At 41.9% G+C, this 23,219-nt stretch overlaps 3 protein-coding genes across 3 annotated transcripts; 1 reads left to right on the forward strand and 2 right to left on the reverse strand.

Annotated features, from left to right (window-relative positions):
- Positions 1–1,256: 1,256 nt before the first annotated feature.
- Positions 1,257–3,677, reverse strand: LOC139296441 (transmembrane protein 69-like). Its single transcript, XM_070918841.1, has 3 exons — positions 3,640–3,677; positions 2,229–2,274; positions 1,257–2,120 (listed from the first exon to the last, which is right to left on the reverse strand). The coding sequence occupies exons 1-3, from the start codon at positions 3,675–3,677 to the stop codon at positions 1,413–1,415; spliced, it is 792 nt and encodes a 263-aa protein (XP_070774942.1). The 3' UTR covers positions 1,257–1,412.
- Positions 3,678–4,877: 1,200 nt separating this feature from the next.
- gpbp1l1 (GC-rich promoter binding protein 1-like 1) lies at positions 4,878–14,588 on the forward strand. Its single transcript, XM_070918918.1, has 11 exons — positions 4,878–6,236; positions 6,769–6,883; positions 8,623–8,752; positions 11,044–11,372; positions 11,658–11,733; positions 11,854–12,050; positions 12,206–12,349; positions 13,037–13,192; positions 13,541–13,665; positions 13,739–13,841; positions 13,959–14,588. Exons 2-11 carry the CDS (start codon positions 6,824–6,826, stop codon positions 14,127–14,129), a joined length of 1,491 nt encoding a protein of 496 aa, XP_070775019.1. The 5' UTR covers positions 4,878–6,236; positions 6,769–6,823; the 3' UTR covers positions 14,130–14,588.
- A 1,059-nt stretch (positions 14,589–15,647) lies between these two features.
- Positions 15,648–21,128, reverse strand: LOC139296895 (histone-binding protein N1/N2-like). Its single transcript, XM_070919459.1, has 14 exons — positions 21,045–21,128; positions 20,832–20,942; positions 19,687–19,767; positions 19,440–19,540; positions 19,045–19,289; positions 18,822–18,905; positions 18,645–18,721; positions 18,483–18,556; positions 17,962–18,150; positions 17,629–17,792; positions 16,999–17,070; positions 16,760–16,852; positions 16,528–16,647; positions 15,648–15,759 (listed from the first exon to the last, which is right to left on the reverse strand). The coding sequence occupies exons 2-13, from the start codon at positions 20,930–20,932 to the stop codon at positions 16,546–16,548; spliced, it is 1,383 nt and encodes a 460-aa protein (XP_070775560.1). The 5' UTR covers positions 20,933–20,942; positions 21,045–21,128; the 3' UTR covers positions 15,648–15,759; positions 16,528–16,545.
- Between the last annotated feature and the right edge of the window lie 2,091 nt (positions 21,129–23,219).

The following is a 23,219-nucleotide window of genomic DNA, read 5'->3' on the forward strand; positions in this document are numbered from 1 at the left end:
TGTAAGATTTATCAAACCACTTGAGCCTATTTAATATTGGAACCAAAGTTCAATGGTAAGTGATTTCTCTAAATAATGATAAACTTGAACAGCACACCACTGTTGTCACATCAGTGCAGTTATTACTCAGTCATATATGATATTGTAAATAATAGTGCCTCTTAGTCACTATTCACACTTTAATCCAAGCAAGTGAAGAGTGTTTTATCATTTCACTCATCAGTGGCACCTGATATTACTATTTATATTTCAACTTTCTGATGTTGATATACACAACATAATTATTGTAAGACAATGCACATGTTTAGAAATGTATTTACCCTCTTTATGGCAAGTTATATTACATTTCCTTTTCAGATGTTGAAGCTCATCACATTTGCAAGCTGAGTGGAGCCGTTGCACAGTATTTCCCATCATGTACTGGTATCCATTTTCAAACAGAACAGAATATTAATGTCACACAACAGTAATAACATCTTTAACTGGTTGCTTTTCAGACTCAATAAACTTCATAAAAGAGTTATATGCATGCTGGATTTAAAATGAACTTACATTCCCTCGTTCTTCATTTAAGATAGTTAGAACATAGTGTAACTTAAAAGAGGGCTCATCTTCCAAAAGTCCTGTGAGAGTGAATGTGGGATCACTCGCCTCCAAATCTCCATATCTACTAAAACTCAGCACTCGTGGATTTACAATGGACACTTACATTGAATGTCAATCTCCAGTAAAACATACATGTTGACCTGACTGTTTTAATATTCAGGTCTCTATCATATACTGTAGCTACTCAGAATAGAGTCTTTACAGAGGCAGAGAGAAACAGATGGGTGAGGATGTTTGGGAACAGTTAACATTATATAACATAGAGTTACACTGTATCATTTGTCTTTGACAAACTAAGAAAACAGCTTAAAAACTGCCATTTCTTCAGCTGTGGTTTTGACTCGCATCAGTCAGGAGTTACACAGCAATGGAAAGGAAAGTTATGCAAATAGTCCCACATGTTTATACACTGTCTCAAATTTGCACATCCAAACATGTTCTCAGTAAGGGTACTTTTTGTCTGTACTTTTCCCAGCAAATATAGTTCTATGAGTGTTTCTGATAAATGATACGTTTCATTTCATTTCAAGGTCTGTCTTGTTCTACATTTGGGTGTTTTAATGTAGATCCCCACATTTCTGTGCCCATTTTGGAACTTAGCCAAACCATTTTTGTTCATTTTCTAATGATATGCCCCGTTTATACATGTTACATTTGTCCCATAACATATTAAAACTATTATAAGTAGCAAAATTACCGCTGTGAGTTGGTGTACAGCGTCAACAAACCAGACTATCTGCAAATCTGCACTTAATTTTACATTTTATTAGGTCCATGTGTCTCAATGTACAAACTGTTCTCCTAAATCAGTTCTGAATCTCTTTGATCTTCTTCTCAGTGCAGTAGTTTTTAATTGTCAGGGTAGCCACCAGTGAAAAGGTGGCAACCAGAGTGAGGACAGTTCGCATGGCTTTGAACCAGGAGGGGTAGCCAGGCAGCAGGGTCAGGTCATAGTGCAGAGAGAGACCCAGTCCCATAATAACTACCAGGGCTCCCTCTGCAATATTGTTCCTGCAGAGCAGCGCCAGCCAAGCCAGAAGTGAAGGCACCACACTGTTGCCCAAGTTCATCCAGTCAGGCTGAGCAGGACTACCAGCAGGGAGGGCAAACCCCCAGCGGGCACCTCCAAGGAAGGAGACTATAGAGGCCCCGTAGACCACTTGAGCATATGCCAGTTCAGGGTAGAAGGACTGTGTGGCGGCCATCAGGAGAGGCGCAGACAGAAAAGGGATGAGCCCAGAGAAACCAAGGTAAAGAGCTGGTTTGGGAGCCTGGGTGAGGGCCCTCAAACGAAAACCCTCTCTGCTATCGCCTGTCTCTGAGGTGCCTCGTGAATCCCCGTGGCAGAGACGTGAGGCAGGCCAGCTCACGGGCCTGATGCTCAACAACCTGTTGGTGGAAGTTAGTCTGGATGGCATTAACACTGAGAAGGCTTGAGAGTGAAACAGCAGCTGAGCTTCTGTTGTGTACTTTGGTGCTCTGGTTATCTGCTGAAGACATCTCCATACTGGAACCTGAGAACATAATAATCATAGAAGTGCATACACATCATGACTTCTTATTGTTATATACTGTTGGCACATACAGTACATCTGTATTTATTGTCTATCTTTTAGTCTTACCCCAGAAATTATGCGTCTTCCAGGTGCAAATTTCATCATTTTCAGTCTGAAAAAGACACGTCATTAATCAGTAATAAAACAGTCCCCATAGCACATGCACTCAGGAGTTTTATCCATGATGCACTACCCCAGGCTAATGTGCTAGTAACAGCTAGCAAACTACCACTTATAGCCACTTGCTCAATCTGATGCAATACAGAGCTATTCTACTGCAACGACCTATAAACCACAGATGTTGCAATTACCAAAACGTCACCCTTTAATTGTTTGTCATTCAATGGTTTACCAAGGCCACTGCAGGCACGATTACAAATACTTACAAAGTTAACGTTAACTAGCTAAACTAGAGGTCGTTTGCAGGCTGCCATCCGATCGGTGCTCGATTAAATACCTGTCTCCTGATCTTCCAAAGCTGAATGAGACTGGTTCTGATATCGACTGGTTTGGCTGTGGGTGGCGGGGGAGGTATTAAGTTATATTCAAGATGGCAAAATCCCGATATACGTGCTACCACCACCGTGTTCCAAACATATTTTGATTTTTTTTTTTTAATTAGTATGTGGTAATTTCAAATATGCACTTACTGTTTTATCTAAAAAGAAAAGTATTTACAGAAGCGGCACTGTTAAGCCGGTCCGACTTCAAAAACACTGTGGAACCTTGTTAAATTGCATGAACTCGGCAGATCTTGAACGTAGCATCATTAAGGCTGTTCGAATCCCTCAGTGCCAGCGCCAGTGGTAAGCGCTCCGAAAACCCAAACAAACACCAATAGCCGTATTATTAAAGAAGTTTATAGTTGCGAAAAAAGTGTGATCTCGTTAATATTTGCAGATTTTATGTATGTATGAATACGTCTCTATCGGGGGCTATCTTGCTCAGGAGAAGGTAACAGCTACACGGTATCGTCATGAAACACTGCAAGTTAGCTCGCTAGCACGTAGCAAGCTGATAAATGTGTGCTGCCGCTGCTAAGGTAGCCATTTTGAAACTGTGTTGTTCAAACGAAGCCAGGTCTGTTTACCTCTATTGTATGTTCGTGGCAGCTGCTTAAATAGACAGTTTTAGCCACAGAGGGCATATTAAGTGCGTTTTTACTTTGCTAAGCTTCCTAGACATACGAATTCATTTCAACTACCTAGCAGTTTTCGTGGGCTAGTTAGCCAACAGGCTGGGTAGCGCCAGCTATTAGCTAACAATTGCTACGCTAACGTTAACCTTACTTATCTAAACGGAGTTGGATAGCTGCAGAGTTAGGACAAATCTGATAACGTTATTCGTTAGTGATTAACGTTGACTAGTTAGCTAACACCATGGTCACTTTGCGTCTTAATTTATTTCGATGCACTTTAATCCACAACATTGCTCAGCTAGTTGGCATGGTGAAACGTGCATGTAACGTTAACGTTACTCTGTGTTGAATCGGTCTGCTGCAGTGTTTGTGGACATATTGGTTCCCCACTATGTATAATAATGTTAAAGCGGAAATTAGCACCATTTGTGTCATTCACCCGAGTCTTGTTTTACAGTGAAGTAAATGTCTGTGCTGCACATTGTAGCTCGTGCCCGTGGCAAACTCATTGATGTTGAGCTGTTACGTAAAAGCTCAGTGGGAATACGTCAACGAGTCCATGGTAGTTCAGAGTTTGTGCATACAGTGTTTATTTTTGTTTAGGTGATAAAGCTGTGTCATATCGCATTATTGAACGAGGTGTAGGACTGAAGAATCGCTTTTGAGATTGCAAGCCTCAGTTTCATCCAGCATTACATACACTGCCAGGTCTGTTTAGATGCGCAGCAGTCTGGGGAGAAGTGCCGAGGAAGAAAGTGTTCAAGTTATTTTTACACTGGTATAAATATTTCATTTACCAAAGCTGGCACAATTTTATAAAAGAGCCAGCTTTCAGCATGGTTCTTAGATCACTGAGTCATGATTTTTCTCTCATACCTCTCAAAATGCATTTGAAGTGTCAGATGCAGTTAATTTTAAGGCAGTGGTTGTCTCTGGAATTGTAAGCTATTTGGGTGTTTAGTAAGGATATTGAATGAAGGAGGACTATCTGTTATAATATCTGAGGTATCCTTTGGATATTTGCAGTAACACATGCATAGAGATAGGAAGGGAAATGTTGGTAGAAGCTTAATTTCTCAGTCTTCTCTGTTGCCAGTTTACTAGGCACACCTAACTAAAATTGAGTCTGATGTGTTATAGAGAGGTGTTGACTCAACTTGATGGTTATTTTGAAAACTGTCGTTTGTGGTGGTGTTATATTGCATTATACTGAGATGTATTTTCTAATCTATCTTTGAGCAGTGTAGTGTCTACCCCATTTATATCAGTAAGGGTTGACGAAATATTAGAAACCCTTCTCAATACAATTCAACAGCACCACATACAGCTGAATCAACACCGCTCTAAAACAGTTTCAGCTATAACTGAACATTATAACAATAAATGATATAATAATTAGTAAAGGTAGGCTTTATTGCAGTAATGTTATATTAATCTGTATTAGTAAAGATAGGTGTACCTAATGAACTAGCAACTGAGTGGAAGTATGTGTATTTTTGAACCTGCAGCTTTGGGTTTATTTTATTAAGGCTAACACTGTTTATGTTTAATGCAGGTCCAGTCTGTTCCTGTGCAGATACCAGCGAACCCTCAGCAAGAAAAGAGAAAACTGCACTGAAACTTCTTGTGTGAGAAACAACTCATTCAAGAAGACCCACTTGACACATTTTGGACACATGCTATTTTTCAACCTTCATTTTCTTTCCCTGAGGAAAAAGGAGTTGATTGAGCCGTCTTGAGGATTTGTTTTTGGACAAGTTGAATTGTTGTTAAAGGACTCTTGTACATCATATGACACAAAGACCTTTTGACTCGTGGAAGATTTTTGTTTGGCTTTTGAGCTTGCATATCTATGAAATCAGAGCTATCTCCTATATCTGCTTCAATCAGAAAACCGCAGATAATTAAATGGGCATCTTACAAATGTGATATTAAAACACATAAAGATAAAAACAGCATTATAATGCATCATCCAGCAGCATCTCTATTCCACTAACCAAAACTGAAAATGACGGCAATGTAACATAGGGTTTTACTTCCTTCATTGTCATGTGACTTTGAACCTTTGAGCATTATTTTCTTCAAACTCAGACAGTCTTTTTCATCAGTTTAATGAGGTGAGCAGTGGTTTTCAGTGACCTCCATTGCCAATAAAAGACTGTCTCTGAACTCATTTTTCTTTTCTGCGTGCGTTTCAGTAGATCTTAAAATGATTCGGTAAAAGGTGAGTCGGCGTAAAAACATACTGGCACACAGTGTGGCAGGACAACGCCTGTCTCTCTCCCCCATCTGGTGTCAAAGTGGAACTGCTACACGAACTGCTGTCCATACTCGAGGGCAGAAGACTTTCACAGACTGCTTCCTCATATTTATAATAAGAACCTGGCTCTTCCTCACTGTTGGGACAAATCACCTGTCAAATCAATTCATTTTGCCAATCAGCATAAAGTCCAATCAGGTTTTGAGTCTTACTCCTGACGATAAGAGCAAATGATTCAAATAAATTGGTGAGGGACTTATTCTGCCTGGGGAAAAAAATTACCCGGACTGGAAACCGTAGCACTCAGAATTCATCGGAGACGTGACCGGCACAGGAGCTGCTTGGGAATCTGGTTCAAGAAGGAGTAATCAGTCCCTCATAGACCCCTGCGCTTCTGCTTCAACATCTACTTCCTGCTTGGCCAGTTCTCTGGATCGCCATTCCAGATCATTCCTGCGACCTTTTGACCCATCTCCCAGTGTTTCACCCTGGACGAAGGGATCTGCCTCTGGGGAAAGGGGCTGTGCTGTCCTGGCGGAGGTGGAGAGGGGGTTGTCGGTGTGCTACTCCCCGTCTGTCAGTGCACACACTCTGTGATCAGTGCCAACAGGCCTGAGGACCGAGCCCAGCCGGACCGAGAGAGGAGGCAGAGGACTTCAGAGCCACAGACTCTGGGGTAATGATAAAGTTTCACCCAACTGACTCACATGGATGTACTTGCGAGCCATGAAATTAACTGCTGTAGTTTGGTCCTTTGTCAATATTTTGTGGGTAGCAGGTGTTAATCTTCCACCTTGTATGCATAATGGTTTAAAGTCAATTAGAAAGTTAAGCAAAATCAAGCATGATGAGATATATAAATGTATCACATACACACATTGCAAAGTATTACTTGTATTGTGCTGCACAAGATATTTTCCAGCCAGGCTGTCAACCAGTTATCAGCTTCACAGGCACAGCTGCAGCAAGACGAGCTTTGTTGTTTTCTACTAAGAATAGGAGTCTTTTTTGGCTTGTCTTGAGGGAGACCTTTACCCAGTGAATTTCGAAATAACTGGTGGTACACAAAACACTCAAACCAGATGACATAAAATCAAAGATAGATGGCCGTCAAAGGGAATTTGATTCAGTGTCAGAGATTCATGCTTCTGTGCTTTGCTGAATCTGAATTTTTAAAATGTCATTCTTCTGTCCATTTCTTTTGTTAGATCCTGGCCATGAGGTTTGATGCCTCAATCCACTGACCGGAAACACTGGACCTAAATGGCGCAGCATGACTTTGTCCCTGCCTGGCTTAACTTCTCCACGCCCCAGCCTGCCAAGGTGTGTGTGTGTGTGTGTGTGTGTGGGTGTACTGTATTTATACAGTGTGTGTGCTTGTTGATCACAGGCGAAAATGGCGACTGAGACAGACAGCTTGAAATTATAACTGTCAGATTCACTGCCCTAACACCTTTTTAGTGAATGTAGTGTCTGTATAGCTGAGTGTGTATTTGTGTAGTCAGCGACAAGTCACCCTCTGGGTAGTGACAGTGCAGTCAGTACAGCAGAGGATCACCTACACATTGTGTGCCTTCATGAAAAAGACAATAGATAAGATAATAGAAGAAAAGAAACTATTTTGATAACTAATATCAAATGACAACTCAACATACTGGTGGAGGATTTCGTGAGAGGGTTTTTGTGATTTTTGCATCCAAGCATGTCTAAATATACAGCGTTCTATTGGGCATGGGATTAAATTGCTTTTTGGACAAAATTGCAGGCTCTTGCAGATGAACTAAAGATTGTATGAACTGAGAGATAAATCTTTATAAAAATGTATATCATGATATGTGACTATAGTTATCCTACCTACCTGACTACGTTTAAATGCTGCCTCATCAAAAGCTGCGTAATAATGAAGTAAAGCAGCTTTCTTAAATCACTTGACTACTGTAGCTGAGTGAAATGGACAACAAGCACTCAACCTGCTCTGCCTTCAAATCCACATAATTAGTTATTTGTCTTTCTATTATTCTGGTATTTGGACCGAATGGTAATTCTGTTACCATTCCATTATTCAGTCTGACTGTTTTTGTTAACATCGTAGCTGTGTCAGCTGTCCAACAGTTATAATAAGTTAAGTAAGCTTACAAAGCAATCGATATTACATCTTGCATTGCATAATGCATGACGAGGTATCCTAATATAGGAAAATAACAGGCAGAGTTTCCACCACTGATTCCATTGTGTTCATGTATCAGGGAGCATTATCGCCGTTAAAACATGGACACTAACCAATGGGACAAAGGCTGTGTTTAGTTAATTCCTTTAAAACTGTGTTGAGCTGTCTGACTGTCCGTCTGAGGTCGTGAGTGTGTGTCTCCTGTCCAGAGCTCAGTGTAATCTGTGAGTCAGGAAGTTGCCCAGCCAAGTGGCCTGTCTGTGAAATGAAGAGTCAAGATGGGGAAATAAGTGCGCAGTCACTGTCCTGCTGACACATGACTTCACCTCAATGTCATTTGTCTTCAGGGATTAGTCTGCATAGGATTGCCAGGGTTGGAGCTACAGTTTGTTCTACATTAAATTGCTGTCTATTGTCTGGTGAAGTTATAAAAATTCCTCGAGATGATGCTTGCAGGAATAGACCGAAGAGCACAATCTAATTAGATTTTTAAACCTCAGTTGATGACAAGAATATGATTCAGATGGAATTGAACATTTGCAGTCAACATTATCAAACTGCGTTGACGCAGCTAAGAATGATCTACACTGTGTTTTCCCGTGATAAAGCATTCCAAGATTGTTTTTAGTTCCTATGATGTCTGTTTTTGTTCACTTTCGTTCCCTAAGAATAGATCCCTACTTTGACGTTTTCACTTACGAGTTATTTTAGTTCTCTGAGGGAGTAAGAGAGGGAGAGTATGGAGAGGAGTTATGCTAATCTAAGTAGAGGAAAAAAAGGCTGTCCTGAAATTGCTGTTATGTAATTTTCTGTTCTTGTGTGTCAGTTTCATCGTTCACCATCTCGGTGTTGTCCCACTTTGACTAACCTTGTCCCCTTTTCTGTCCTCCTCTAGTCCCCTGCTGCCAACCTTGAGAAACAAGGTGAGCCCCACCTCCACAGAGATGGCAGAACCGCTGTGAGCCGCCGCCGCCACAACTCCTCTGATGGCTTCTTCAACAACGGCTCACTGCGTGCTCCAGCAGGTAACAGTTCAGTGCAGTTACCCCCTTATTGTTAACCCTGTTGTCATTATTATTACAGGACAAAGGCTTTGTCTGGCTTTGTGTGATGTGATCAGACTATATGAACTAATAAGAATGAAAACAGTGTATGTTGTCAACAGAGGGATGAGGGAGATGTCAATCAAGTGCAGTTTGTACACACCGACACAGTCCTGAGAAGAGGTCTAATCAGACAACATAAGTGGAAACACCTGTGTGGGTAGACAATGGGCACGTAGAGGCTTTAAATCCATCTTTTGATCAAAGTCTCCTGCCAACTGCAATTAACTAGCTAAACTTGAACTTTCATTTACACCTAACCACTTGTATGCGTCCCCGTTGGCTAGATGACAAATCTGATTGCAATCCATCTTGGTTTTCCAGGCTACATGCAATTCAGGGCCTCCTCCACTCAAGAGGGTGGTTTTCCCTTTTCTTTAATGAGACAGAGAATAATGACAAATGTCAAACAAAGACCATGGATGTGTTAAGAAAATCACACAGTGAGTGGCTGTTTTCAAAGACTGCTTACTGACGTAGTTATACTATGGGAGGAGTAAAGATTACGTGTGCATCTTTGAGAGATGGATGCATTTACACCTTTTCAACATCTGGCTAGAATGCGTCTCAGATTTCAGTTGTTCTCGAGTGCTTCTTGAGTGCATTCATACTTAGCTTTTTTGAGATCAGATAGCTATCTGATCCAGCCAAGATGCATGAAGGGCAAATGGGGTCTTAGCGAAGGGTATGACTATAAAGACAGATACTAAAGTTGAACCCTCAGTTTTTTCGTCAAAGCTGGTCATGGTTAGTAATTGACACACAGACAGAAGAGGATGTGTGAGGAGTGAATGGGTAGAATTTGGAGACTAATTGAAAGGTCTCTACTTTTATCAACTTTATTCAGCTTTCAGGATGGGAATAATGCAGGGTATGTTTCAAACATTAAATCAGTCATGCCAAGTCTAAGTTAAATGATTCTACTGGGCTTTCATTGTGTGAAGTTGAAGATGACTGCAAGCAGCAAACCTCGACTGAAGGAGAGAGGATGTAATTCTGGTCCCTGTAGTGGATAAGGACATTTTGAGGCCACCTGCTCAGAAGTCAGTGATGGTGTTATAGCAGTGTTGTAAGCAGCATACAGGTGGCGTTGGAGTCCTACCCCCTTTTGAAGCTTTCTTTTACATGACATATATGGCCCCCTTTACACTTCATTCAGACCATCTGTCCTTTCTCTCTAGAATATGCGCATTATTTGGTTTCACCGATCAGTGTCTGTACACTGGACTTAAACAGCATTGCTGTGCTGATGTGTAGCTATGCAGTTCTTTGTGTGAACTAAGGATTGTCGTAGTGTGGTGCCAAAATGCCAGTTCATTGTTGCTCATCTCCTCCTTTGTGAAATTGATGCTAAAGAATGATCCACCGAGTTGCTGTGTGAAATCTCACATTTCACATTCAGTTATGTTTCGTCTTAAGTTTCTGCTTTGTTGTTCCTCTGGATGAACAATGTTGTCGTGGTGATCAGTTGTGCCAGTCTAAGCAATAGTCTTTAGTCAGTTAACCTTTCTAAAATTCTTCTGAAATGTCTCTCCCAGTAGTCTTGACACTAAGTGCTGGTTGTAGTTTCATTGTAGGAAGTTAACAGTGATGTGTGTTATCCCGATGCATTCACTCAGTAGTTGTTTCTGTACCCTGTAGGTGCTTTTGGTCCTTCACAGAAGAACCTACTGTAGGTGCAAGCTGTTAGGGATGTGGCTGTTTTGCTGGCCATGATTCCTGTAGTCAGCAAGCTTCCTCTCTGTCGTCTGTATAACTGCAGTAGCTGAATGCTTGGCTTGCCACATGTACAGCAGTATGTCTGTATAATGTCAAAGTAAAACAATTGAACACGTGGAGAATATGTCATCCTGTGAGTGGATTCAGAGTCGCAATTTCAAAAATGAATGTCCGTGTACTTTTAATGTTTTTTTTTCTCTCTGGCCTGACACCTGCTTTGTGTTTCCCACACACTGAGTCTCAGCTAACATTATGCCAGTTGCCAAACCAGCCAGCAGGAAAGCAGATGTTCATATGCTACTTTCTGCTAGTGCATTCAGTGAACTAGGAGATCATTTTTATTTTGATTTATTGATTTCATCAGCTCACAGTCCACGCTGCTGACAAAGATAAAAGATGCTCAAATGGTATTTCATAAAGTTATAGAGTTCAGCACTTACTAAAGCATGATGACATCATCCTTATATACGCTGTATATTTGTTGTATCTTGAAGGTGATGGATGGCAGCAGCCCTCTCTGCTTCTGAGGCATGACTCTGTGGACTCTGGGGTGGCCAAAGGAGGGCATGGTGGGCTGGCAGGGGGCTCGTGTTGGAAGGAAACACCCAGCTGGCATGGAGCTTCGCGGGGTGCCCAGGACGGCCACCACCACCAGGGACGCCATCCCAAGCGGGTAGGAGGCGACAGGGACAGGCAGGGGGTGCACCGGCAGCGCAATGGCAACTTTCATCCCCGCAAGGGCACCTCGTACCAGGACAAGTTCCCCAACGAGGAACGCAAAGACGGCAAGGACGACAAGCTGAAGTTCGTGGAAGAGGACTTTGTGAGTAGATAACCTCTGCTGGTTTTTCCTAAGCACGCCACCGACCTTGACACAGTTTAGAATGACAAAGCTCTGTTGAAAGATAAGATTCCTTGAGTCGGCAGCAAAGCTATTGCACTCGTTAAATAAAGAGGGTTCAGAATGCAGTCAGCTATGAATACAGACATCACAAGAGTTTCTCTTCACTGACCCGTTAGGCATAATCCTGTCAGCAACAACATGCTCAGATTCTTGGATGTTAACATAACTTGGAAATACAAAATGTCTTGATGTTTTTCTTTTTAGCCTTCCCTCAACCCTGAAACAACTGGAAAGCCTGGGACTCAGATGCGAGCAGTGGCTCCCCATGCTGGAGTGTGGGGTAAGAGCTCCCAGTCCAGATTGGATTTGAATTTTTGACGATTTAAAAGTTTATGCTCTGTTCAACAGTTTCTCGTCCTCGCCTTTCGTAACATTTCCTCACTGTCTGATTGTGTTCCAGAAAACCCCCCTAGTGGCAAACAGATGGTGTCCAAAATGCTGGTTATTAAGAAGATTTCCAAGGAGGACCCCAGCACAGCCTTCTCCGCTGGGTTTGCCACTGCTGGCGCCTTGCCCACCAACGGCAGCAAAGCTCCCATCGCAGGCTCCAGCGTCTACAAGAACCTGGTCCCAAAGCCTGCTGTGGCCCCCACCAAAGTAGGACTCGCTTTTGTGTCACATTATTTCAACAGCTTGCTTGATTTCTTTCAGCACACATGCAAGATAATGTAATGGCTAAGAAGCTTTGTATACTGTGTTAATACCAGTCTCTCTGTTAGTGTCAGAGACTCATTATATGTCCTCTCCTCTAGAGCACCCAGTGGAAATCCGGTGGTAGAGAGATCACTAAGTCTGGCCTTCACATGCCAGGCCGAGACTCAGTCTTCACCAGCCCCGTCTCTGCAGCCAAACCCAGCACCCCAGTCAGTGCACCACAGCACAACACCCCAAAAGAGGTGAGGACAACACGAAAAAGACAGATGAATGACGTAATGTCCACGATTACAACAGACATTTAGGGATGCTTCTAACCCCCAGAAAGATCAGGTTTTTTAAATGGCACAGTTTACTCAGACCAACATGTAAAACTGCGCAGCAAGCAAACTGGTAGAATTCCGATGTAGCAGTCTGCGTTGAAGTTCAGTAGCTGGCCTGTCCCTGTGTAAGTAAATCACAGGTTTTTATCTAAACATAGTAATTATGTGTCAGTGTGGTTGGTGACTGAGATGCTTACTCACATGAGCACATGAAGTTTTCCTCCGCAGCAGTATGCGTGCTCTGCCTTCTGTCCGGTGCATTAAAATGTTGTAATCTATGGCCACAAACTTTTAATATTCAAAAACACTGAACCTCACGTCTGCAAATGCCACAATTTGGTCCGAAAATCTTTTATTATAGCATACATTTGGCTCTGATTCGGGCGTCTGGCAGATCCCCCCCTCCCCCACCTTATTTTCAGGCAGTTAAAATGGCTGATCATTGTTGACCTATGTTGAAAAGATTTTACAGGCTAAATGGATTTCATAACTGATAGATGTGTGGTGTCTGAGTTGAAAAAATAATTACGAAAACGTTCTTTTCTTCTTTTCATGGCTTCACCCGATCCCCCCCTCCCCCTTCCCGTGGTACTGTCACACCTACAGCACCCTTCGAGCACGACTCCTCCCATAGACATTGCCCCGTCGAGACTGAAGCTGATGCGTCGCGGTCCAGACCGTAAGAGCGAGTTTCTGCGAGCTCTGAAGGACGAGGGTACCGGAGAGCTGACGACGAGCAGCAGCCCGGGGACATCAGGAGAGGTAGGCGGCAGTCTGGCTTCATTTCAGAAAACCATCAGTAGTTACAGGTGATGACAGAGATGCGTGACAGACTGCTGTCAAATCATGACCTGTTAAATCTCTGCAAGTAGATTTCCATTTTTTAAATGAATATTGTCATAATCCCAAATGAGAGCCTTCATTTTTGTCTGCACATGAAGGACACAAGGACATTTTAAGTGCCAGATCCAACAGCTAAATATTGCGAAACTCCAAAAGGAATACATGACATTTTGGCTTTGTTGTAGTAGTTTGACTGTGTGTCAGGCTGTTTGCAATTGGGTGGAGAAAAAAATAATGAGTGTTTTCTGGCTGTGTGAATTTTCTCAGGGTGAAAGCAGCACCCCAGAGCCCAAAGCCTACAGCGAGGAGGTCTGCCACGAGAATGGTCTGTCCTACTCCCTCAGTGACTCAGACACCGAACACCTGTCCAGCTCCCTGGAGGCAGAGCACAGGTAGGACACTGCTAACAGCCTTGTACACACACACACACAGTCAACCAAATAGAAAATTAACATGCTTTTCTAGGTTGCTGAAGGCCATGGGCTGGCAGGAGTACCCAGAAAATGATGACAACTTCCTGCCTCTGACGGAGGATGAGCTGAGAGAGTTTCAGACTAAAACTGAACAGGTGAGCAAGCGGAGAAACATCTTGTGTCCCTCAGTCGCTTTGTCTTTTCCCTTAATTAAAAGTGAGAAGAGAAGGGTATCTCATTCGTACTTTTATTTGTCCGTGTCTTTCAACCAGCTGAAGAGGAACGGTATGCAGAGGAATGGGGCTCTCCCGAGGCCGCGGGGTGTGACCCTCCACTTCACCCCATGGAGGAGTGTGGCGGAGGCGAACGTCGAGGAGGGCTCCGAGTCCGAAACCAGTAGCAGCAGCCAGACCTCTGACGACGACGACTGCATCAAATCCTAACGTGGCTTTACGGAACAAAAAAACCCAACAACACAACAGCCAACACAACATCCCAGCAAGCAATCCCTCTCTTCCTCTCTCATCTTTGTTTTTAGAGCACCATTTTGAATTTCTTTTTGTTTTGATTTTTTTTGTTGTCATTCTTGCACAAGGGAAAAACCAATCATATCCCAGTGAAGGGGGAGATTCCTGCTCCGCCAGACGTCGTTTTCCCTGCGTTTCCTCCTTCACTGCAGTCCCTGCCCTCTTTGACCCCTGCCCCTCCCCCTCATCCTCCCCTTCTTCCTTTTTCTTCCTCGCTTCGTGGAACTGAAGTGTTCATCAAGAAAAGAAGGGCAATGAATGCACACTTGATTCTGCTTTAAACAGACTAACTCATTTCATTGATGATGCTGATGACACATTATTAATGATATTAATAAAATTGGTTCCTGACAAGCTGATATGTTTCAATATGAATCTGGCTACTGTGGTGTTTGAGTCCACATGTAAGTGAAGTCCACATTGGTCCACACGGCCTTGGAGGCAAATTCTGATTATCAGCCTGAGTGGCAAGATAATGAGTTTTCACTGAAATGCTGCAATTTGTATAGATTCAGCTACACAGCAGTTATGTCTTCCTCTGCCATTTGTCTCTAGTTTTGAAATGAAAGCAGATAAATGATCTGCATGTATGTTTTGTGTAATGCAGGAAAAGAAGAAAACCACATCCTTTTCATTAAGATTGTAAGAAAATATTTCTGCACGTGATGAAATGTATAAAATTCATTCAGATTTAAGGACAAAGGCTTTCAAATATGAAGGTGTCAGAGAAAAAGAAGCTACTTGCATCTAGTACATAAATGAAATGTTTTCCTAAGAACATGTCGTCAAGCTTGAATGTATAAGTTTCTTTGGAGAATTCTAGATGTCACCTTTCTTCATCATACAGACAGCAGGAATAAATATAACACTAACGATGGCTTAATTACATTTAGGTGTCCATCCAGGGCCTTGACACTTAAATGGAACAGAGCCATGATTATTTACACCTGGACCTTTTGTTCTATGACGAGTCAAGATGTCCGCCGTGATAAATGGACCATAGTGTTCAACATACATTAATACTTTTTCCAGTGTCCCCATTAACAAGAGGTTTTATTCTTGTTTTGGACTATTGAAACAGCATAAATACCTGGGGTGAAGTGAGTCACAACAATCAGGAAGATCAATTCCCAGGTTGAAAATAAGGACACTTTTGAGCATCTCTCCTACTCATTTGTAACCAAATATTTTGGCAGAACACTGACACAAGGAAACGTAGAAGTAGCCTCCAGCTCAGAAAAAAAAATGTACAACCTGTTTGAAGTTTTGGGCACTTCCTTCCTCCACTGATAAGTTGTGTTTGTATACGACTACTTCTGTTCTCAGTGTCGCCGATATGGTTTTGCTATCAGAGATTTATCAAACAACATTTATCAAATATTCTTTATTGAACTTAATAGGTTACATGTGTGAACAAACACTAACATGATAGGCATAGAAAAAGACACATATTTACAAAAGCAAACAAGTGTAGCAACAGTAAGGGCTTTGCATGTTGGTGAAGCCCCTCTTGGATGGAGACAAAACACGAGCCCAGCTTCATCGACTGAAAGAGAAGAGGAGTTTGAGTTCACAGCAGAGAACAATCACACCGACCGTTCAGACATGAACTAAAATCCTGATTCATTGGGCCCTGATGTTTTGGTAGTCTGGTTTTTAACACTTGTTCTGAGCTATAAAATCGATCAACGAGCATTAAACTAGAGATGGGTGGATGATACCGAAGCTCCGACACTTGTTTTAATACACTGTCGGGGCTCGTGTCAAAATGAAGAATACCGAACGTCCAAAGCTGCAAACATCACCGGTGCTTCAGAAAGCACATTGTTCAGTTAGACCGTTTTGCAGCTAAACTATGTGATCGGTGCATTAGTGGGATATGAAGAGAGCAGAATAATTAAAAATATGAAGATGTATTCTAGAAATACAGAACATTTCCACCTGATAATACCAAATAATGTAATAAATGTAAAAGGCTAATTTAATGAATATCACAGCCACTCATATGAAATGTAAATAACTGGACAGGGCATTTATTATTTTACTGTAATATATCACACAACATTACATTTGATGCAGCACTTCTAAACAAAAGTATTACAGATTTAACACGCAGGCTTCTCACATGTGAGACTAAAATTATTAAAATCAGAGGTGGTGTTGTCCTGAAGCGCTGCTGTAAGTTTTACAAGCCACCAGATGTCACTGTGCCGGAGTTTGAAGCCCTAAAGCTTCCAATCTTTCGACCCAAATAAATAGAAAGCTTCATAAGTCTCCGTCTGCCCATCGCTGCACTCAACGCTGCATCTCTTACCTCTCGACTTCCGTCCCGTTAAGTGTCTCCGTTGGCTTTGTGAACACCGTTCGTCTGAGCAGCATCCTGCTTCACCTTCTTAACCTCACCCTCCTTCACTGGACTCTCCTCCGGTTTCCTCTGAAATGTAGACCGGTTCATTCAAATGAGACTATATTGTTGTGGAACCTCTACAGTTACTGTGCAATTCATATTTCTCATCCTGTTGAAGCGAGACATCAGACTCCCTCACCTTCTTCCTGACCAGGTGGGAGATGTCAGAGACTGGAGCTGTGGAGGCGTGTCCATTGGTAGAGCTGACTCCGTTTGTCGACGTGCCGTTAGTCTTTTTAGAGAACAAAACATGACGTCATGTACTCGGCAAAAAAGAAACATTATTAACAAGCAGCTACAATAATATTCTTACATAAAGACCCATCACCAGCATGTTTTCACTCATCTCTTCCACACCTACTCAGTATGCACCTTTACCTTTGAACTGGATGAGGAGTCGCCTTTCTGTACAGTGGACCCAGAGAACGCAGAGGAAGTGGAGCCTCCATCCTGACGGGGACATGAGATGAAGTTAGAATCAAGCATTTACATAGTTGATACAGTAAGTAGGTTTACACGACTCATCTTCGAGGTCAATATAAACTGGAGAAATGGAACATTTTGTGTTGGTGATGGTTACATTTGTTTTGTTTTTTCCAGAGTGTGCATGAGAGGCCAAGTGAGACAAGCCCAGTGCCACTGTTTCACTGCGTGACAGCTCAGTGCCAACAGCGTTAGACACTGAAGGCGTGTGTGGCAGGGAGCAACAAAAAAGGGCTGTATACAAAGATCATGCACCATTTACTACACACATTTGCTTTCCATCATTTTGTGTCCACACTATGCAAGCTAAATGATCCCACAATGCAACTCTTTACATTTGATGGATGTCAATCCTACTGTCATGCACACTACTTCTATCAGTATTGGTGCAAAATGATCATTCATAAGTGTCCAAAGTATCAACTGACTGCTCACTTTGGGGTGAGCTGCTGGTTGTGTGAAGGGAATAGTCACACATATCGCGTCTCTTAACATTTGAATGAAAACGACCCATCCCCGACTCACCTGTGCAGCCTCAGCAGCTGTGCTTGCTGTTTTCAGACCCTCTGTGGCGTCCTCCACTTTCTCCTGGATCTCTGGTAGCAGCGCCTTCAGCTCCTCCATCTCCTTCCTCTCGTCTGGCAGAGCCTCCGGACCCTCGGCCTTGTCGAGCAGCTCTTGCAGTTTGTCTGCCAGACAAAAAAAAATAATAATTCAAAAACACTGAGGCACTGATCATATATTCTCTGTTGCTTCTTTGAAAACATGGCTAATTTAAAAAAAAAAAAAAAAAGGGGGCAAAATGCAACTTAAGCACTCGTGTTTGTTTGGAAAAGGGAACATGTTAACCCCGCTTACCCAGCCTGCTTTTGATGACCGAGATGGAGCTCTTCAGCTCCTCGATGGCCTGACTGTACTGGAGATTTAAGCTGTAGGTCAGACCCAGCTGGTAGTGAGTCTCAGCAAGCAGGCGGCTGTCTGGGTCCAGGTGCTTCACCTGCAGCTTCAGACACTCGTGGAAGTCCTCCAACGCCTGCGTGTAATTTCCTGGAAGAAGAAGGCAGCATTTCAGGTGTAAAACAGGTTGGGTTTTTGAAGCATGTCTCTGATTTGTTATTAAGTTAACAGGTGATCAGGTCTACAAAACCTGCTTGTTTTGTCTGTTTAACAGTCCAAAAGTTATTGGATTTACAGTGACATTTAAAAACCAGGAAAAAGCAGCAAATGTTTGGCATTTTTCTTTGATACAAGACTAATCATTAAGCGAATATCAAAACTGATAATATTGGAATAATTTCAGCCCTACAAGAAGAACTAGACCATCTCTAGATCCAATAAAATGTGTACAACTGAAGATTGGTTTAGTGACTTGTTAGTACCTGATTCAGCAGAAACTTCACCCAGTTTCAAGTGAGTCTGGGCCGCCATGAGTTGATCCTCCTTCGCCTCTTTCCTTATTATTAAAATAAATAATGAGTTAACATGGAAGCCGCAGCTCCATGACTATCAAACTCAGTACACAGCTGGTGTGTTTCCCTTACCTTTTGTAGATGACTTTAGCTACCTCCAACATCTCCCAAGCCAGCTGCAGGTTCCCCACCTCCTCCTCATCCTCATCCTCCTGAAAAACACACGTACACACATTTTAACAGCCGACACTTAAATCACACATTCAGCCAATTCATTGTGTTGTGTACGCGAGCCGATTAGTCAAGTACCTTCTCAGCAGCGCCATCTCCTTCCCCTTGTTCTTCTGCATCGCCCTCCATCTCTGCATTGTCATCTTCCTCCTCCTCCTCCTCCTCCTCCTCCTCTTCCTCCTCCTCCTCCTCCTCCTCTGAAACATCAACATGCGTTTAGATAAACTGGGCAACATGCCATTACAGTCATCAGAAAGCAATTTACAATCAAGGTAAAGGAAAAAATAAAGTCACCCTCTGCTTCCTCTTCTCCTGATTCTTTCTCAGCTTCCTTGTCGTTTTCCTTTCCATCAGATTTGCTCTTCTTTTCCTCGTCTTCCTCGTTCTTTGCTGTGTTCTGTTTCTCATCAGCAGCCTCTGCCTTTCCTACATCGCCGTTCTTCTCTTCATCTTTGCTCTGCTTCCCATCAACCGCCTTTGCCTCTTCATTTTTCTTCTCTGCCATGGCGTCATACACCTGAACCCTGAGCTCATCTCTGGTCTTCTCTGTTGAAGTTAGAGAGTACAGTTAGGACAAGCAGCGTGAACAACTTCCCTGATAAAAACTACTGGTCAGACTGCACAAAAACAAACTCTTTGTTGAAATTACGAGGTTTTGTTTTGTTTTGTTTTTTAATTACAACATTATTTCCTCACCATCAATGTTTTCTGTGCTGTCAACATTGGAGTCCTTGGGTTTTTCTTCATCCTCCTCCGGAACTCCTTCTAGAGCATTTCCCAGGACAGAGTTCTCCATCCTACAACAGTAGAGTCAGTTAAGTCTGCATTTTCACAAGTTTCAAAATGACCAAGACTGCCTAACACAATACTCCTATATTTATTAAACAATGACTGAAGAGGGGGGGGGGGGGGGGGGACTTCAGACTATTCTTCATGAGCTCACCGTGCCAGATCCAGCAGCGCTTTACCACACCAGAAGAAAGCCTCTCCACACTCATCTGCTGTGTCTCCATACTTTTTAGCCCTGACATAAAAAGGAAAATTAAAGTTTTAGTGTCAGATCACCATCAATATGAACGCACACATGGCAACCACCATCTGTTTTCTGCACATATGCAAAAGACAACTGCATAGAGTTGTTTACATAATACAGCTTAGACTTCCATTAAAAACACCACGAAGATATTCACTTAAATACTCAAACAGGGGGTTTCATGAAGCCTGGGGACCTTTCTTAAATACATTCCAGACTCTGTAAAATGATTTACTGTCATAAAGTACAGCTGATCTGCAGCTTACACATTTCACGTCTTTTGGTGTGGCAGGTGAATACTCGTGTGAATGAGGGCCACTGGCAGTGAATGGGATTATTTTAGTAACTTATTGTAACAGTAACAGTATATCCACCCTTTATTTTCCTTGAGTTGCGGCATCAAGCTTTTGTTTCTGTGTGTTTGCACTGTAAAAACTCAATAAAAAAATAAAAAAAAGATCTTGATTAAAAAAAAAACACCACGAAAAAAAGAACACAAGTATCTCAATTAGTTTTGAAAAGTTCTGTAGTTTCTGGATGTTACAGCAAACATCGAAAACTACCACTATCTATAAGTTAGTGAGGTACATAATTATTATGTAGGAATTGTTGTTATTTCTATGAAGTGGTTACTTCATCAACACTTGCAAACTTTAACTCTTCACCCTTTCTGAACGTCCAAAGTGTGTAAACGCTATACATTTTAATGCGCATTAATCTGCACACCTGCAGAATATCGACCTACAACTGCAAACATCTTTGTGCCTCATAAAAGTATTTCATGGTAGCGAGCAGAAATTTCCACAGAGTTCTCTTTACTTTAATTGGATCAATATTGGTAATTAATATTACTTATTTTACCTGCTAAGCAACTACATCTTATGAGTTTTCCCTCACAGTGATCATTCACCGTTAAAAATACCTCAAAAATTAACCAAGTCACCACTTGTGACTTTTCGCTGGTTGTTAAATTAAAGCCTGCTGTCTGCAGCTGTCTGTGTGAATGACTTAATGCTATAATGAGTTTGGTTTCTTTTGTCTGATAGTTAACTCACAGCATGCCGCAGGCCTCCTGCAGGGTGCTCACCGCCTCCACCACTTTCCCCATCACCAGGTGCTTCTTGCCCGTGCCGATTAACTTGTTGGCCTCCTCCATGTTAGCTACACTGGACAGAGAGAAAACGACTTAACTCGACCTTATAAACCAAAAGCAGAATCATACAGCTCACTTTCTGTTACCAAACACAGAGTCTTAACTAATGACATACCTTGACCGAGAAATAACGACTGAAACGTGCCTGGCGGTTTGTGTCTCAGCTCGTCTCCTCCACTGCTCAGACTTACTGCTCCGTTGTTTCAATTTGGCGCGAAATATTTCTGCCCCTTCCGGTCGATTTCCGGGTTCGTAAACCAGCGCGGGAGAATTCTTAAAGGCACAGAACGAACGAGTACTTCCAGATGACAGCAAGGGCTGAGAGTGCTACTACTATGGAGACACAGTCAAAATTAATTAAATATGGCATTATGAAATATGAATAAGTACACAACAATGAAGCAAAAGCACAACATTCATTCAGCTTCTTTTTACCATAACAGAGGTTTTTGTAGTTCATTTCAATTTAATTCCAGCATTTTTTTCCCCACAAAATGTCTTCTTTGTTAACGGGCTGAGCCAGTTAAATTGGCTATTGCTATAGAGTGGACAGACCTGCAATAATCTCCATTATCTGAAAAAGGAGTTGGATGAATAACATTTTATAGTAATACTGAGTTACAAAAGAGGAATTCTAATGGTTTTACTATGTATTTTATTTCTATTTATGTATATAATTATTCATTTCATAATGTCTAATTTATTCTTTTATCTATTTAATACTGAACATTTTGGGTATCCATAACTACCACTACTGTGTGCAACGGTTTTATCAAAGCTTTTCACTATAGAACTGATGAGTGAATGAGGTGATGGTGGTACCGTATATGTATGTGTGTGTGTGTGTGTGTGTGTGTGTGTGCGCATGTATTTCTCAGTTTGTGTACACACACAGTGTACTGCTGTCATGTCCTGCTGTGAGGACAGGGGTAGTCCAGCTCCCCTCTGAGCTCCTCCTGCTGACTCCACTGTGGCTGCCTTGTCAAGACAAGTCTGGACCTGGCATCCAATCAACCTCACACCGAGACAATCCTAATCATTAGAGAAGCTGCTTCAACAGCTATAATTTCACAATAAAATCTACCAACACAGCACTCCAAAGCTCGTTCAGTTAAAAATCTTTTCAGTCATAAGCAATCAGTTTGAGTGGATATATTCTTGAGGAATATATTTTAGGTAAAAGCCAATATTGCAGAAGATTGAAGACTATACAAAGTATTTTTCACAGTTCTCCATAGTTTACGGTATGTACCCAACCTGCCTTGCAGCATCATATTTTTTCATTCACTGTTAAAGAGTACGGAAGTATATTTGTATCATTAAAGGAATAGTTTTACATTTGCAGAGAGTAAGACGAGAAGATTGATACTCTCATATTTGTTCAGAATGTGTATTACTTAAACAAAAGAGATATAATGTGTTTGAATTTAAGAGGTGCTGGTAGGCAGATTTTGTTACCTTCAGACTGAGCCAGGCTAGTTCTTTTCCCAGTCTTTATGCTAAGCTAAGCTAACCAGCTGCCCTCTGTATTTTTCTTGTATTTTTCTTTTCTTGTCAAAATGTACATTTCCTCCAAATGTTTTTTGAAACACTTTGAAATATCCTTTGAACGCAACATGTGAAGCCTATATAACCTTTTTGCGCATGTTCTTGGGGAATTTCTCAAAGAAAACACAGGATGCATTCATTTACCAATACTGCATCAAGAGTACTAATACTTCAATCCACCATCGCATCCTTGCAACTGTTTTGATATTTTGCACAGCTGAATGTGACCATGATGTTGGACACACAAGTGCCCTTTAAACATGCAGTTGCTTTGGAATTAGCAGAGGAGCAGATGCACTAATTATGGGCATATTGTGAGACAGGAACCAAACACAGGGCAACGTTTGATCAGTAGCCCTCAGCGGTGCTTCTAAAAGGAGGTTATTGTGTGTCCCCCTCTTATCTGGCCCTTGATGCGGTGCCCATGGCAACGGCATGCAAAGACATTACTCTGTGACAGTGGAGAAAGGCGGCAAGGTGCAGGGTGCTGTTTGAGCAGATAACAGCAACCTCTGTCTGTCCAGCTTATATAGACTCAGGTGAACTAATATTCTGAAAAACAATGCAGGTTTCACTTATCTACAAATGGTTTGAAAACATACAGTACATAGAGCTTCATCTCCTGAAATAAATCTGTCAGCATCTTGATTTGTTATGTAGTAAGATTGGCTATAAAATCGTACTTTTGGTGTTAGGAATTTGGCATTATGGTCACTAAAGGATACAAAAAGGATGATTGCCT

This window comes from Enoplosus armatus, chromosome 14, assembly GCF_043641665.1.
Source record: "Enoplosus armatus isolate fEnoArm2 chromosome 14, fEnoArm2.hap1, whole genome shotgun sequence".
Classification (NCBI taxonomy): Eukaryota; Metazoa; Chordata; class Actinopteri; order Centrarchiformes; family Enoplosidae; genus Enoplosus; species Enoplosus armatus.